This window comes from Narcine bancroftii, chromosome 3 (genome assembly GCF_036971445.1).
Source record: "Narcine bancroftii isolate sNarBan1 chromosome 3, sNarBan1.hap1, whole genome shotgun sequence".
Lineage (NCBI taxonomy): Eukaryota > Metazoa > Chordata > Chondrichthyes > Torpediniformes > Narcinidae > Narcine > Narcine bancroftii.
Window position 1 is genome coordinate 262,643,219 of NC_091471.1, and position 13,273 is coordinate 262,656,491.

The 13,273-nt window shown below is 43.9% G+C and overlaps 1 protein-coding gene across 5 annotated transcripts in view; it reads left to right on the plus strand.

Annotated features, from left to right (window-relative positions):
• The window catches only part of acsbg2 (acyl-CoA synthetase bubblegum family member 2), a 75,634-nt gene that overhangs the window by 14,878 nt on the left and 47,483 nt on the right, over positions 1 to 13,273 (plus strand). For 3 of the 5 annotated variants that reach the window (XM_069927916.1, XM_069927917.1, XM_069927919.1), the window contains one exon: positions 7,901 to 8,028. In XM_069927916.1, the coding sequence (XP_069784017.1) occupies positions 7,901 to 8,028 (128 nt within the window). The other 2 variants (XM_069927920.1, XM_069927918.1) reach the window with 2 other exon arrangements.

The following is a 13,273-nucleotide window of genomic DNA, read 5'->3' on the forward strand; positions in this document are numbered from 1 at the left end:
ATTGAAGCAACATTTTCCAGAAGTACTTTCATGTAATCATGTTCTGACTGGTACTGTCAAGTAATCAAGCATGGTTTTCACTTGAAAACAGTTTGCGATTAAAATCGATGCCTTACTTGTGCTCAGAGAACAGCACAGTCAACTTCTGATGTTCTTGCCATTTGTAAGGGAGCGGCAAAACATGGACTTAGTCAAGTAATGTTTCAGTTTACCATCATATTTTCTAGATTTCACAATACTGGCATTAACGTTCCTATAGGCTTTGCTCCCTGACTTTAACCAGTTAACAGTAACTTGTGCCGTAATAATGTTGTCATGGTAAACACAATCTCATGACTGCGGTATGAAGTCCTAAAAGCATTGCTTCTAAATGTTTATATGTTTGGAGCCTAATTGAGAAAACAAAATAGTATCTCTCATGTTCTAGGTATGAAAAAACATTTTTGCAAAAGTACTGAAATATCATCCAAAATACTTTTATGTACACTCAATTAAACTTTTTTTTTTGCTCTCAAGCTCCCTTCCCTTCTGGGCCTACTCAGCCTAATGGTTAATTTCCACTGAACGCAATGCCTTTACAGCGCTGTGATCAGGACCAGTCCTGGGTTCAAATCCTGCGCTGTCCGTAAGGAGTTTGTACGTTCTCCCTGAGTCTGCGTGGGATTTCTCCAGGGGCTCTGGTTTCTCCCTCCCTTTAAAATGTTTAGGTTAATGGGCGGCGTGGACTTGAGCCAAATTGGCCTGTTACAATGCCAATTTAAATTTGCATCAAAAAAATACTGATGTAAAAGCAGGAGGGAGTCATGTTGTCATCAACATAGGCTTCTGACCTCACAATGACTCATGACATCAGGTTAAAAGTGGCAAGCACCCCTCCTCCTGATTATCACCCCCTGCCCTCCCTTCGCAGATGAATGCTGAACAGCACTGGCTGAAGTACTGAAAGGTGCCAGGGCACAGAATGTACTTCATGTGAGGGATTTCAGTGTCTGCACTAAGAGTGGCTTGATAACCTCACCGCTGCCCAGGCCTTGAAAGGCCTGACTGTTAGACTGGGTCCACAGCAGGTAATGATGAACTGAGACGAGAGATGAATCAACATTGGTGTGCCTTATCTGTGTGTAGCAGATCTGCCCCATGATAATATCGGTAGGAGTGGCCAAGCACAGTTCTGGTAGGAACAAGCCCTCAGGAGTGGTTAGGTAGACCAGGCCGGTACTCTGGTACAAGCAGAATGCTGGTAGTACTCACAGTTTAAGCAGAATCTAAGGAGTTACTGGATATGTGCTTATGTTGGATTCTCCTGGGGTTACCGCAGTCAATGGATCCATTTGGCAGGTATGTTGTCCACTGCCTCCTGCACGTCCTGAAGCGCTGACCTAGCACTTTGGTGCCTTGTATTTTTCAGACGAAATCATTTTGTGCTCTGGTTGCAAACAGGATTGAGAATGAACTAGGAAAAACGGTTGACCGACCTGGGAAATGTACACCTATTTTTTATTAATCAGGCATAGGACATTGCATACAGTGGAAGTGATTTCTGCCTGACCACAGTATTGTTCCTTTCACCCATTGGTGACCCAGATGCACTCTCTGCAATATTGATGCTCTATTTTTATGTGTTTGGCAGAAAAGGTTGCTTCCAATTGAGTGGTACTTATTAAGCTCATCTTGCATTACCTACTTAAACTGATGTTATAAGTGTATTTCTTCCTGAGGCTAATTGGTGTGGCGCCTCTGACAGAACTGTGAACAATGATTCCTCATACTGGAAGATTCATTGGTATGTGTAAAGGTATGATCATTTGAAGGAGGTTCACATTTCAATGGCTGGAATCTGCGGTATTGTAAATTAAATTTTGAAGAACATTAACTAACAATACCTGTTGTGGCTCAGCAGGGAGCATTCTTACCTCCAAGTCAGATGGATTGTGAGTGCAAAAATCTGGACTGATGCCTCAACTACTGATTTTTGGATGTGATTGGCGGCACATTATGCAGCTCCAGCGACCGGGTTCGAATCTGGCACTGTCTGTAAGGAGTTTGTACATTCTCCCCTTGTCTGCATGGGTTTCCTCCGGGTGCTCCGGTTTCCTCCCACCGTTAAAGCATACCAGGGCTTGTAGGTTAATTGAGTATAATTAAATGGCACGGGCTTGTGAGTCAAAAGGTCCTGTTACCGTGCTGTATGTCTATATATTTTTTAAAAATTATGCCAATTACATCTTTACCATTACGTGCCAGTAAACTTCTGTTAAATCCAGATTACGGTAGCTAATTTTTGGAATTGGCTGTTTTTTTTTCTGCTAATGTTGACTTGCTTGGGTCCAGCAGCATGAAAAGAGCTCAGACTGACACAGCTCTGAATTACTCCTGGCTTCTGGTTTCAAATTGCTCAGTACTCTCAAAAGATGTGATCAAAATATAAGTACTGATGTTCTGGCTGCTGTTCCTTCTCCCCTGACCCAGTGATCTTGCTTTATTCCATTGACAAGAAATGTATCCTGTTATCTTGCTGCCTTGCCCTACGCAACAGCATTGACCAGGACATCTTACAGATAAGGCAGATCTGCAAATTCTCTTGGTAAGAGCTGGGAATTTAATGACTTGAATATCTTGGGGTCATAATTTTGCAGCCACCCAAGTGTGTTTACCCACCCAGTGACTTTGTAAATCTTCCCCTCATCTTGTCCATGTTGAGAGGATCGGAGTTAATGTGACATTAACATTTGCCCTTGGGTTGTTTCTGCTTTGATATAGTGCAGATCAGAGTTTAAGTTGGCACATATGAAATAACTGAATGATTTACCCAAAAAAAGATTTCAACTGTCAGATACTACTAATCCAGGGAATACTGCTGGAAGGGTTGGACTGGGTTGGGGTGAGGGTGTGTGGCAAAGTACAACGGACAGATGGAGCAAAGTCGGGGGGGGTGGGGGGGGAGGTAGAATTAGGAGATGGGTAGACGATGAATGGAAATGGACAATTAAAAAGGAGTAAAGAAGGGGGGGGAAGGTGATTGCTCAAGGGTGGTAAGTCGGAACACAAAGGAGTTTTTTACAGCCTCGTGTCTCTATTCGACTCTGAGGAAGGGTGAGGAGATGCATTTGCTGCGAACTGAAGTATAACTTTGCAAATTGGTTCATTGATAACTGCTGTTAAATGTTATGATTTTTACGACCCATGATTAGCATTACGCATGACAAACTTTACTGATGGTGTCGTAAAATTAGATTAATTTGTAGCATCCAAGAGGTTGATACACTGGATCCCAAAACTCTTCTTGCATTTACAAGGAGGATCTGAACTTTTATTTAGTCATTGGTCACAATTTTTTTATTCTGTTCATTTCGAAACATCCTTTGAAAAAGTTTAATTTTAGGGCATTTCCCTGAAGTTTGGGGGTAGGTTGTGAAACCGTGCAGTTTCTCTTAAACCTTTAATCGGAGGCAGTGGCTGTAAAATTAGATTATCCCACACCCAATCAGCAACTAAAACTTGCTGTCCCAGAGATAATTCCTGCAGAGGCCTGCATTGGAAGGAATTGTTCTGTGAGATAAGTGCAGATATTTCCAAAACTGCCTTGCGCTCACTGTTGGTTACTCTAGATGGAAGAGAAGCCTTTTTTTTTGTTGATTCTTCTGCCATCCTGCTGAGCTTCCTCCTTGAGTCTTCCATTTGGTTTGGAGTACTATGCTTAGTTCTGGTCTCCAAATTATAGAAAAGATATAGATAAGGTGGAGAGGGTGCAGAGAAGGTTTACAAGGATGTTGCCTGGTTTACAGCATCTGGATTACAGGGAGAGATTAAGGAGACTGGGACTTTATTCATTGGAACGTAAATGACTGAGAGGGGACTAGATATAAACAGACTCTTTCCCCTGGGGGCAGGGGAGGTTGGAACAAGAGGGCATGAGTTAGGGGTGAGGGGGCAAAACTCGAGGAGAAATATTAGAATATGCTCAAAGTAACCAACATCATTCGTGGTGTAAATTTCCACTTGGGCAAACCATTCTCCGCACCAACAACTCAAGGTTTTCCTTCCTGATGATTTAAAACTCACTTTGCATCAGTGTTAATAAATGTGTCAATGCTTTAGTGCACAAGGGCGGGGTGGGGCGAAGCTATGAGTAAGACCTGAAAAGCTCCACATATCAAATGGTTTTAATGTTTTGCTTTCCAGTTTCTGCAGAGATTTTTAAAAAAAGATTAAAAAAAAAATTCCTGGTATTGATCTTGTGGCAACATAAACTGAAGAGAATTTCCAGGACCTCATTCCTGCTGTTATTGGCCTGTTTGTAACCAACTGCAGATTTTGGATGGCCAAGAGTACTTGGCCTGACATTGATGGAATTTCTGTGGATTTGTTTGTGGAATCACTGAGTGAGACTTTACCGGTCAGTCAAGAAGGGCAGGTTGCTGAATCCTTTAAATCAAAGTCTCACGCTTGAATATGTTTTCACATTTTTTTGTGATAATACTTCATTGTTCATGAAGAAAGTGCCAATGAAGATCATGCCAAAGTCATAATTTTGGTGGAAACACTGACAAAAGAATGTAAATATCCAACCTGTATAGTCTTCAGAATTCCCCATCAAAGGTATGGGGGACAGAGCAAGCAACCCTCCCCTCCCCTCCCTCCCCTTCAAACATCCTATAGCCATTGCCTGATATGTTCATATAAGGATATTTTGCAGACCTAACATGTTGGTATTTGTGTCAGGAAGCCTCCATCCTGTATTGGAAAAAATGTTCTGAGTGCTTCAGAATTTCCCTGACTTCCTTTCCCATAGTCATTGCTGCTATATCCTGTCCAACTACTCTGTGCTCTTTTTCCTGTGTTTAGTTCCAGCTACACTACATCCATCACAGTAACAGGCCATTTTGCCCAACTTACACCCCAATTAACCTGCACCCCTGGTATGTTTCGAACGGTGGGAGGAAACCGGATCCCCCAAGGAACCCCCACACAGACACGGGGAGAACATACAAATTCCTTACAGAGAGCGTGGGATTTGAACCCTGGTCCCAATCGCTGGTGCTGTAAAGGCACTGCGCTGACCGCTACATCAACTGTGCCACCCCTTCTTGTCCTAGTTCCTGTTAAATCCATGTCAACATAAGTGGTGACACCCTGTCAAGTGTTTAGTACTGGGAGAAAATGAATAAATGAATCACTTATCCCATTACGTATACAAGTAGTCCTCAGGTTATGTTGGGGCTACATTCCTGCACTCCCATTGAATGTTGAAAGAAAATTGTCAAAGAAGGGTAGTGGGATCAGTGTGGGGACCAACACAGGGCTGTGGTGAGAGAGCAGGGAAGTGGATCAGTGTGGGGACTGATAAGGGGCTGTGAGGAGAGAGTGGGGCAGTGGGAGCTGGAGTAAGCACACAGATGCTTGCTTCTGCTTTGCCACTCGGTAATTTGTCCACGCCAGCTGATGCAACCAACGAATTGGAGATGGGTGGGTTGGGGGTTGAAATTTCTGACTCTCTTTAATTGGAACGGACGTTGTACCTTTGCCATTCGGCATGAGATTTCTGCTTTGTTCCATTTCCACAAGATTGTGGAGGTTTCTCTCCTTGTCACAATTTTAATGAGACTTTTTTGGAGCATTAGTTTTGTAAAAAGAATTTGACCACTGAAGATTGATTTGTGAAAGGAATAAGGAACAGTGGTATAAAAGAGCATAACTTCACAACAGCTGTTGGATGAAGGATAGAGAATTATAATTCTCTTGCAGTCTAAATAAATTTCTAACTTTGTTTTACTGCTTGTATTATTCCCTACTACAAGTCGAGATATTGTGGATCTGGCAATATCAGAAATATATGCCCCGATCCATGGGTCTCTGACCTCCGTCTAGGGCATTTCAGGGGGTCTCTGACCTCCGTCTGGGGCATTTCAGGGGGTCTCTGACCTCTGTCTGGGGTGCCCCGAGGCGGGGGGGGGGCCCTGACCTCTGTTTGGGACCGATCCCACTGGAGGAATAAAATACTGGTTTCTGTGGTAAAACCCTCTAGACATAATTTTTAAATTCTTCAACATGAAACGGTTGAAGAAATTTAAGCTGTTTCTTTCTCCAAGTACGCACTAGTTTGAAAATTACCACATTTAACAAAAGATAAAACCTGATTTCCACATAATTTATCTATTTTGTTTGCAACATTATCTGCAATCTAGGTAAGATGTTTATAGATGTTTCAAAATGGAAAAAAGCACCAGTTAAATTGCTCTAAATTGTGGGTAGTTTAAATAAATAATTCTGAGCCTTTCATCTTTAAAATCCTCCTTCTATGTTGCAGTGGTTCTCAACCTTTGTCTTTCCACTCACTACCACTTTAACTAATCCCTATCCCATCAGTGCTCTGTGATTAGTAAGGGATTGCTTAAGGTGGGATGTGAGTGGGAAGGTTGAGAATCACTGCTCCAGACCCAATTGTTACTGAAATATTTTGCTTGAGAAAAATTGTCATTGGCCCATTTCCTTTGGAGTTCTGAAACTGTGCACATCACGAGTCAATGAGGAACGATTAAAACAGTGGGTTTCAAACTTTTTTTTTCCACCCACACACTGCCTTAAGCAATCCCTTACTAATCACAGGGCACCAATGGCATAGGCAAGAATGAACCTCGGGTGCTGGTCATGTCAGAGGTTTGGAGCACGGGTTGCCAATGGTTTGAACTGGAGTGTGCACGGCTGCAGAGCACTGTAGGTGAATCCACGGACACTCAGTGACTCTGAAGGGGGTCTCTTTTGCTTCCCTTTCTCCTATTGTTAGGGTTGCAGGGCAAAGCTCATAGAACCTCTTTGCATTACGGCACACAAAAGTTGAAGTGCATCATGTATATTACACATCTTTAAAGTATTGTTACATGACGGTAAAAGAATCATGAATCTTTTTATCCCTCTGCAGATGCAAAATGGTAACTGCCATCTATATTTAAAAAAAAAATCATTACCACCTCACTGACAAAAGGCAAAGGAGGAAAAACCCAACACCCAACCCCAACCCACCAATTTTCCCCTGCAACCGTGTCTGCCTGTCCCGCATCGGACTTGTCAGCCACAAACGAGCCTGCAGCTGACGTGGACTTTTTACCCCCTCCATAAATCTTCGTCCGCGAAGCCAAGCCAAAGAACCTCCTTCTGAGTAAGCCACCCTCTCTCTAGTTAGTCATTATTTCTCTAGCACTTTGTGCATGGTTTTTGGTGAGAAAATTTTTGGGTTTTTTCAGTGCTCAAAATCCCAGCCTAGTTTTGTGTATTCCTTGATTTCTGAAATGTTGACCATTCTTTCTCTCCTACTGATGCTGCTTGACCTGCTGAGTGGCATCAACGGATTTATTTTCACACATTCCTTATTTATTATAGCAGTAATATATTTATCATTGGTGCAGATTGCCTATAGCTAACCCACCCATCCACAAGATGAGAATATACTTCTTTAAATGTTGAACAGTGCAGCACGTAGTGATTAGCACAACATGTTTACAGCACCAGTGATCAGGGCCTGGGTTCGAATCCTGCACTGTCTGTGAGGAGTTTGTATGTTCTCCCCTTGTCTGCGTGGGTTCCCCCCAGGGGCTACTTCAAAAATGAACCAGTAAATTCGGCGGCACGGACTTGTGGGCCGAAATGGCCTCTTACTGCGCTCAATGTTTAAATTTAAACATTTTGTATTAAATTACTTAAGGAACTCTGGTCTGCTGACTCTGAGGTGAGTGTGGTACTAAATGGGAGAGCAACAAATCTTGATGGAAATTGGCCCACCATTGCTCAATTTTTGGTGAAATCGAAAGTTACTGGATGTCCTGATTTCACAATGAAGGATTTGAAATTGGAGAACTTATTTTTCGTTGAATTGTACTCATTTTTTCCTGTTATTCTGCCACAGCACACAGATATCTGACTTGATGCCAAATAATAATACAGAACAAACATCTGGCTCTGATGTCCTGGAATCTGCTCCAGATATCCGTGGTGAAATGAAGTCATCAAAAAAGGAAACACCCGAGAACAATGGTAAGTCTACTCCTTCTCTGTGGGGGTTTTTAATCGTTTGCATATGTGTCTGGTCCTCAATTTATTGCAGAAGTGTGTGTGTGGTTATTTATTTTGTGTATATATATCTCACACACAAAAAAAATAGTTAGTTATGGGTGCAAATTCAATATCGTCAGGGCGCTTAACTCACATGCGCCAGCTGAACTCCAATACGCGAGCCCACCACACATGCGCCAGCTGAACTCCAATACGCGAGCCCACCACGCATGTGCCAACCGAAGACATGCGCACAGAAATCTAGATGGCCACACCCAGCCTAAGGGCCCCGAGATGCCGACTAACAAAGTAAGTCCACACATTTTGGCACTTGAATGCCCTGTCACCCTGTTAGTTTGTCAAATACAACATAAATTTTATATTTTTTTATTTTTTAAAAGTTTCTGTCATACGTGCAGATGGACATTAAGTCGAGTAGATCCTAATTCGGGGAGTACCTGTATGTCTTTGAACTGAATGACTTGAAACTTTGACTTCTTGTTGGCATTGGCATTTGTCAAATCACTGGATCCCAAGGGGGAACATCCCTGAGGCACACATTAACGTGTAAAACTGGACTGAGGGTTTTTGGGAAGTGAAGAGAAAGATAATGGTGGAGTGACTTGTATATTGTGGTGGAGTGACTTGTATACTGTGCTTTGCTGGCACAGTAAAATTTCATAGAATTTGATGTTCATTTTTCATATTCAACAGTGAACATAACAGCACAGTGCAGGCCTTTGGCCCACAATGTTGTCCCAACCCATATAATCCTACTCAACAAACTAAACCTTTCCTACCTCACATCCTAACCCTCAATTTTCTTGCATCCATGTTCCTGTCTGAGTCTTTTAAATGTACCAGCTTTGACCACCACCCCTGGCAATTCATTCTATGAACCCCTAAACTTTACTCCCCTCACCTTGCACAGATGTCCTCTGTGTTTGCTCGTCTCATCCCAGATAAAAAGCGCTGGCTGCCCACTCTATCTAGGCCTCTCATAATCTTGTTGTCCTCTATTAAGTCACCTCTCAAAGAGAAAAGCCCCAGCTCTGCTAATCTTGCCTTGTAATGCACATTCTCCAATCTGAGCAACATCCTGGTTAAATCCTGTCTGCATCCTCTCTGTAGCTTCCGCGTCCTTCCAGTTGTGGGGCGACTAGAACGGAACACAATATTCCAAGTGTGGTCTGACCAGTTTTATAGAGCTGCCACATTACCTCATGACTCTTGAACTCAATCCCCCAACTAATAAAGCCCAACACAGGCTTCTTAACACCCCAATCAACCAACGCGGCAACCTTGAGAGATGTTCAGTATCCCACCATTTACCCTGCACTCGGCCTTTAGATTTGACCTTCCAAAGTGCTTCACTTCACAGGATACAATTCCATCTGCTGCTTTTTCTGCCCAACTCTGCCTCCTGTCTATAATCCTGTTGTAACCTACGGCAGTCTTCAACTCTGTCCATAACTCCTCCAACCTTATTATCACCTGCAAACTTACTGACCCATCCCTCTACTTCTTCGTCCAGGTCATTTATAAAAATCACATAGAGTAGGGGGTCCCAAAACAGATCCCTGTGGAACTGTTAACCAATAGTTAGCGTGGGGAGGGGTGGGGGGGGCATGGTTTATGTAGCGGTTAGTGCAGTGCTGTTACAGCTCCGGTAATTGGGACCAGGATTCAAATCCCACACTGTCTCACGAGTTTGCACGTTCTCCCCGTGCCTGTGTGGGTTTTACCTGGAGGCTTTGGTTTTTTCCCACCGGTCAAAATAAATTCGGGGAGTAGGTCCTTTGGGTGTAATTGGGCAGCATGGCCCGAGGGCCAAAGGGGCCTGTTACCCTGTATGTACAAATGAGAGAAATACAAACAAAGCAAGAAATGTAAATAATGTGCCCTATAGAAAAAAAAAATTTGGTGATCAATAATGTGCAGAGTCCTTAAATGAGTCCCTGATTGAGTTTGTTGTTGGGAATCTGATAGTGGTGGGATAGCTATTGTCCCTGAACCTGGTAGTGCAAGTCTTGTGGCACCCATACCCCTTTGCTGATGGCAGCAGCGAGAGCAGAGCATGGGCTGGGTGGTATGGATCCTTGATGATTGCAGCTCCTCTCCGACAGTAGGTTTCCTCAGTGGTGGGGAGGGTTTTGCCTGCGGTGTACAGGGCTGTGTCCATTACCTTTTGCAGGGTTTTCTGCTCAGGTATACCAGGCCATGAAGCAGCCGGTCAGTACCATTGCCACTACAAATCGGCAGAAATTCGCCAAGGTTTCCAATGCCATACTGGACCCTTACAAACTCCTGAAGAAGTTTAAGCGCTGATGGCTTTCTTCACAATGGCATTAGTGTGTTGGGTCTAGAAAAAGGACCTCTAATGGGAATTTAAATTTTCACTTTACCATTTTGTTTACTCCTATCCTTATTAATAGCTATGCTAAAGGTTAGGGAGTTGTCACATCACTGAAATGCTGGAAGGTCTGTCACCTGACCAAGTGCAGAAAACCCTTGGTATCCAACACCTATGGAGATTGGTAGATGCCGGATAAGTGAATTTTCCGGTTGCTTGAGATTGCATGTGGCATGATTGGCGAACTGACAGCGAGGTACGCCCATTTTTAAACCCATTTTTTTTAACCTATGGTATTTATTTTCCACGATTTATTTCCCGGTTGTTTGAGGCTGCCGTTTGCTTGAATTCCGGAGAACAGGGGCTTTACTGTGCTCGATCTAGTACGGCCTCTCCTCTAGTTGGCTGGTCCTCGTACTGTGTCAAGAATCCTTCTAGGACACACCTGACAAACTCTGCCTGATCTATCCTTCATGTAGCAAGGTGGAGATATTTGGAAAGTTGAAGTCTCCCATAACAAAATCCCTGTTATTTCTGCACCATTCCAAAATCTGCCGCCTTGTCTGCGCCTCGGTATTCCCATGGCTACTTGGGGACATAGACTATTTCCCTTCCTGTTTCTGCCTTTCACCCTCACTGACCCGGTCGGTGGACAGCCCCTCCACAATGTCCTCCATTTCTGCATCTCTTGAGCAGTAATGCTACTTCACCACCACTCCCTCCCCCCACCCCCCACCAATCCTATCCCTTTTAAAAACATTTAAACTCTGGAATTTGCATCAGGCAATCCTGTCCATGCATAGCCAAGTTTCTGTCACCGGCACAACATTTTAATTCCACATACAGATCTATGCTCTTAAGTCCATCTCCCTTATTCTTAATTCTTCTGGTATTTCAAACCCTTCGACTGACTACATTTATGTTCCCTCCACTATCTGTCCTTCCTCACAAACTCACGACACATTGCATCATCTTCTGTATTCTCTGGCCTCTCATTCTGTTTGCCCCTTTCTCCCTCCCACCACCACCCCCCCCCCCCCCTCCCAGCCATCACGACCAAACTGGTCTAAACCTTCCCCCAACACCTGTTGCAAATCTGCCCGCCAGAATATTGGACCCCCTCCAGTTCAGAGGCAACCCGTCTTGTGCACAGGTCATGCCTTCCCCACACAAGATCCCAATCATCCACAAATCTGAATCCCTGGCCCCAGAACCAACTCTTCAGCTGCGCATCCATCTGCCCTGTGTAGCACAGACAGCGATCCTGAGATAACTGCTCTTGAGGTCCTGCTTTCTTCTTAACCTCTGACATTCCCTCCAACACCTCACCCCCTTTCCTATCTGTGTCATTGGTACCCAAGTGGACCACAGCATCTGACTGCTCACTCTCCCGCTTTAGAATGCTGTGGACTTGATCTGAGACGTCCCTGACCATGGCACCTGGGAGGCGACCTACCATCTGGGAGTGTCGATCTTGTTCACACAACCTCCTATCTGTTCCCCTAACTATAAGATGAGGAGGAATTTCTTTACCCAGAGGGTGGTGAATCTGTGGAATTCATTGCCACAGAGGGCAGTAGAGGCAGGTTCATTTAATAAATCTATTTAAGAGGGAATTAGATCTATTTCTTCAGTATAAGGGTATTAAAGGTTACGGAGAGAAGGCGGGGACGGGGTACTGAACTTTAAGATCAGCCATGATCTCGTTGAATGGCGGAGCAGGCTCGAAGGGTTGAATGACCTACTCCTGCTCCTATCTTCTATGTTTCTATAAAATCCCCAATCCTACAACTCCGCTTCTTCCTTCCCTTCTGAGCCAAAGGGCCAGACTCTGCGCTAGAGACCTGAAGCCTTGTAGATCATTTCCTCTTCACCTCCCCTCCCCTCCTATCTGTTCCCCTAACTATAAAATCTCCAATTTTACAACTCTTCGTTTCTTCCACCCCTTCCCTTCTGAGCCAAAGGGCCAGACTCGGCACTAGAGACCTGAAGCCTTATAGATCATTTCCCCTCCACCTCCCCACCCCCCCCCCCCCCCCCACCCAGTATACATTGTTGAGGGGAACGGCCACAGGGGTTTTTTGTTCTGACTGCCTAATCCCCTTCCTTCTCCTAACAGTCACTGCCTTTTGCTTCTTGGCTGTGACTCTCCTTATAGTTTCTGTCCATCACCGCCTAAAATATTTGTTGATATTTTTACTCCGTTTGAATTATAAGCCATAACTATTATTATTGGAATAAATAGGATTTCTAAACTTGAAGTAACTTTTTTTTCTAAACCTTTGGGGGAAAAATTTTACAAGGAATTTTACAAAAGGGAAGTCCCCAAAATGAGGGTATTATATTTGCATCCGTTATTTCAGTACTTTGAATCTTAACAGCATGTGATTTCCATTTCTGGTCTGTTGGCTTGATTATTTCTTTTTTCCATCCAACATGCAACCTCTTTCGGAGAAGCCTGGCAACTGTGAAAATAGTAAAGCATAATCTTAGCTCTGTGGTAACTCTGGCCTCTGAGTCAGAGGTTGTGGGTTTGAATTTACTGCAGCAATTCAAACGGATTGGCCTTATTTGTTAATGTTCCTCTATCGGTAATATCGAGGGGAAGCAGCATTGGTTGCATTACAAGAACTGGTTGAACTGCAGCCAGGTTTAATGATGGTGTGAATACGGGAAAGCACTGGTTGTGAGGAGGAGTCAAGAGTTTGCAAAAGGTTATTATCGGTCAAGTGAATTGGAAAATGGAGGGGAGGTCATCCTCGTGCCACAGATGGCTCAAGGAAGTATGTGCCTGCTTGTAATTGTGTTTGGGTGGAGGGCCACCGAGGGGAGAGGCAATGTTTGTACAGTGTGGGGGAAGGGGAATGGCAGCAC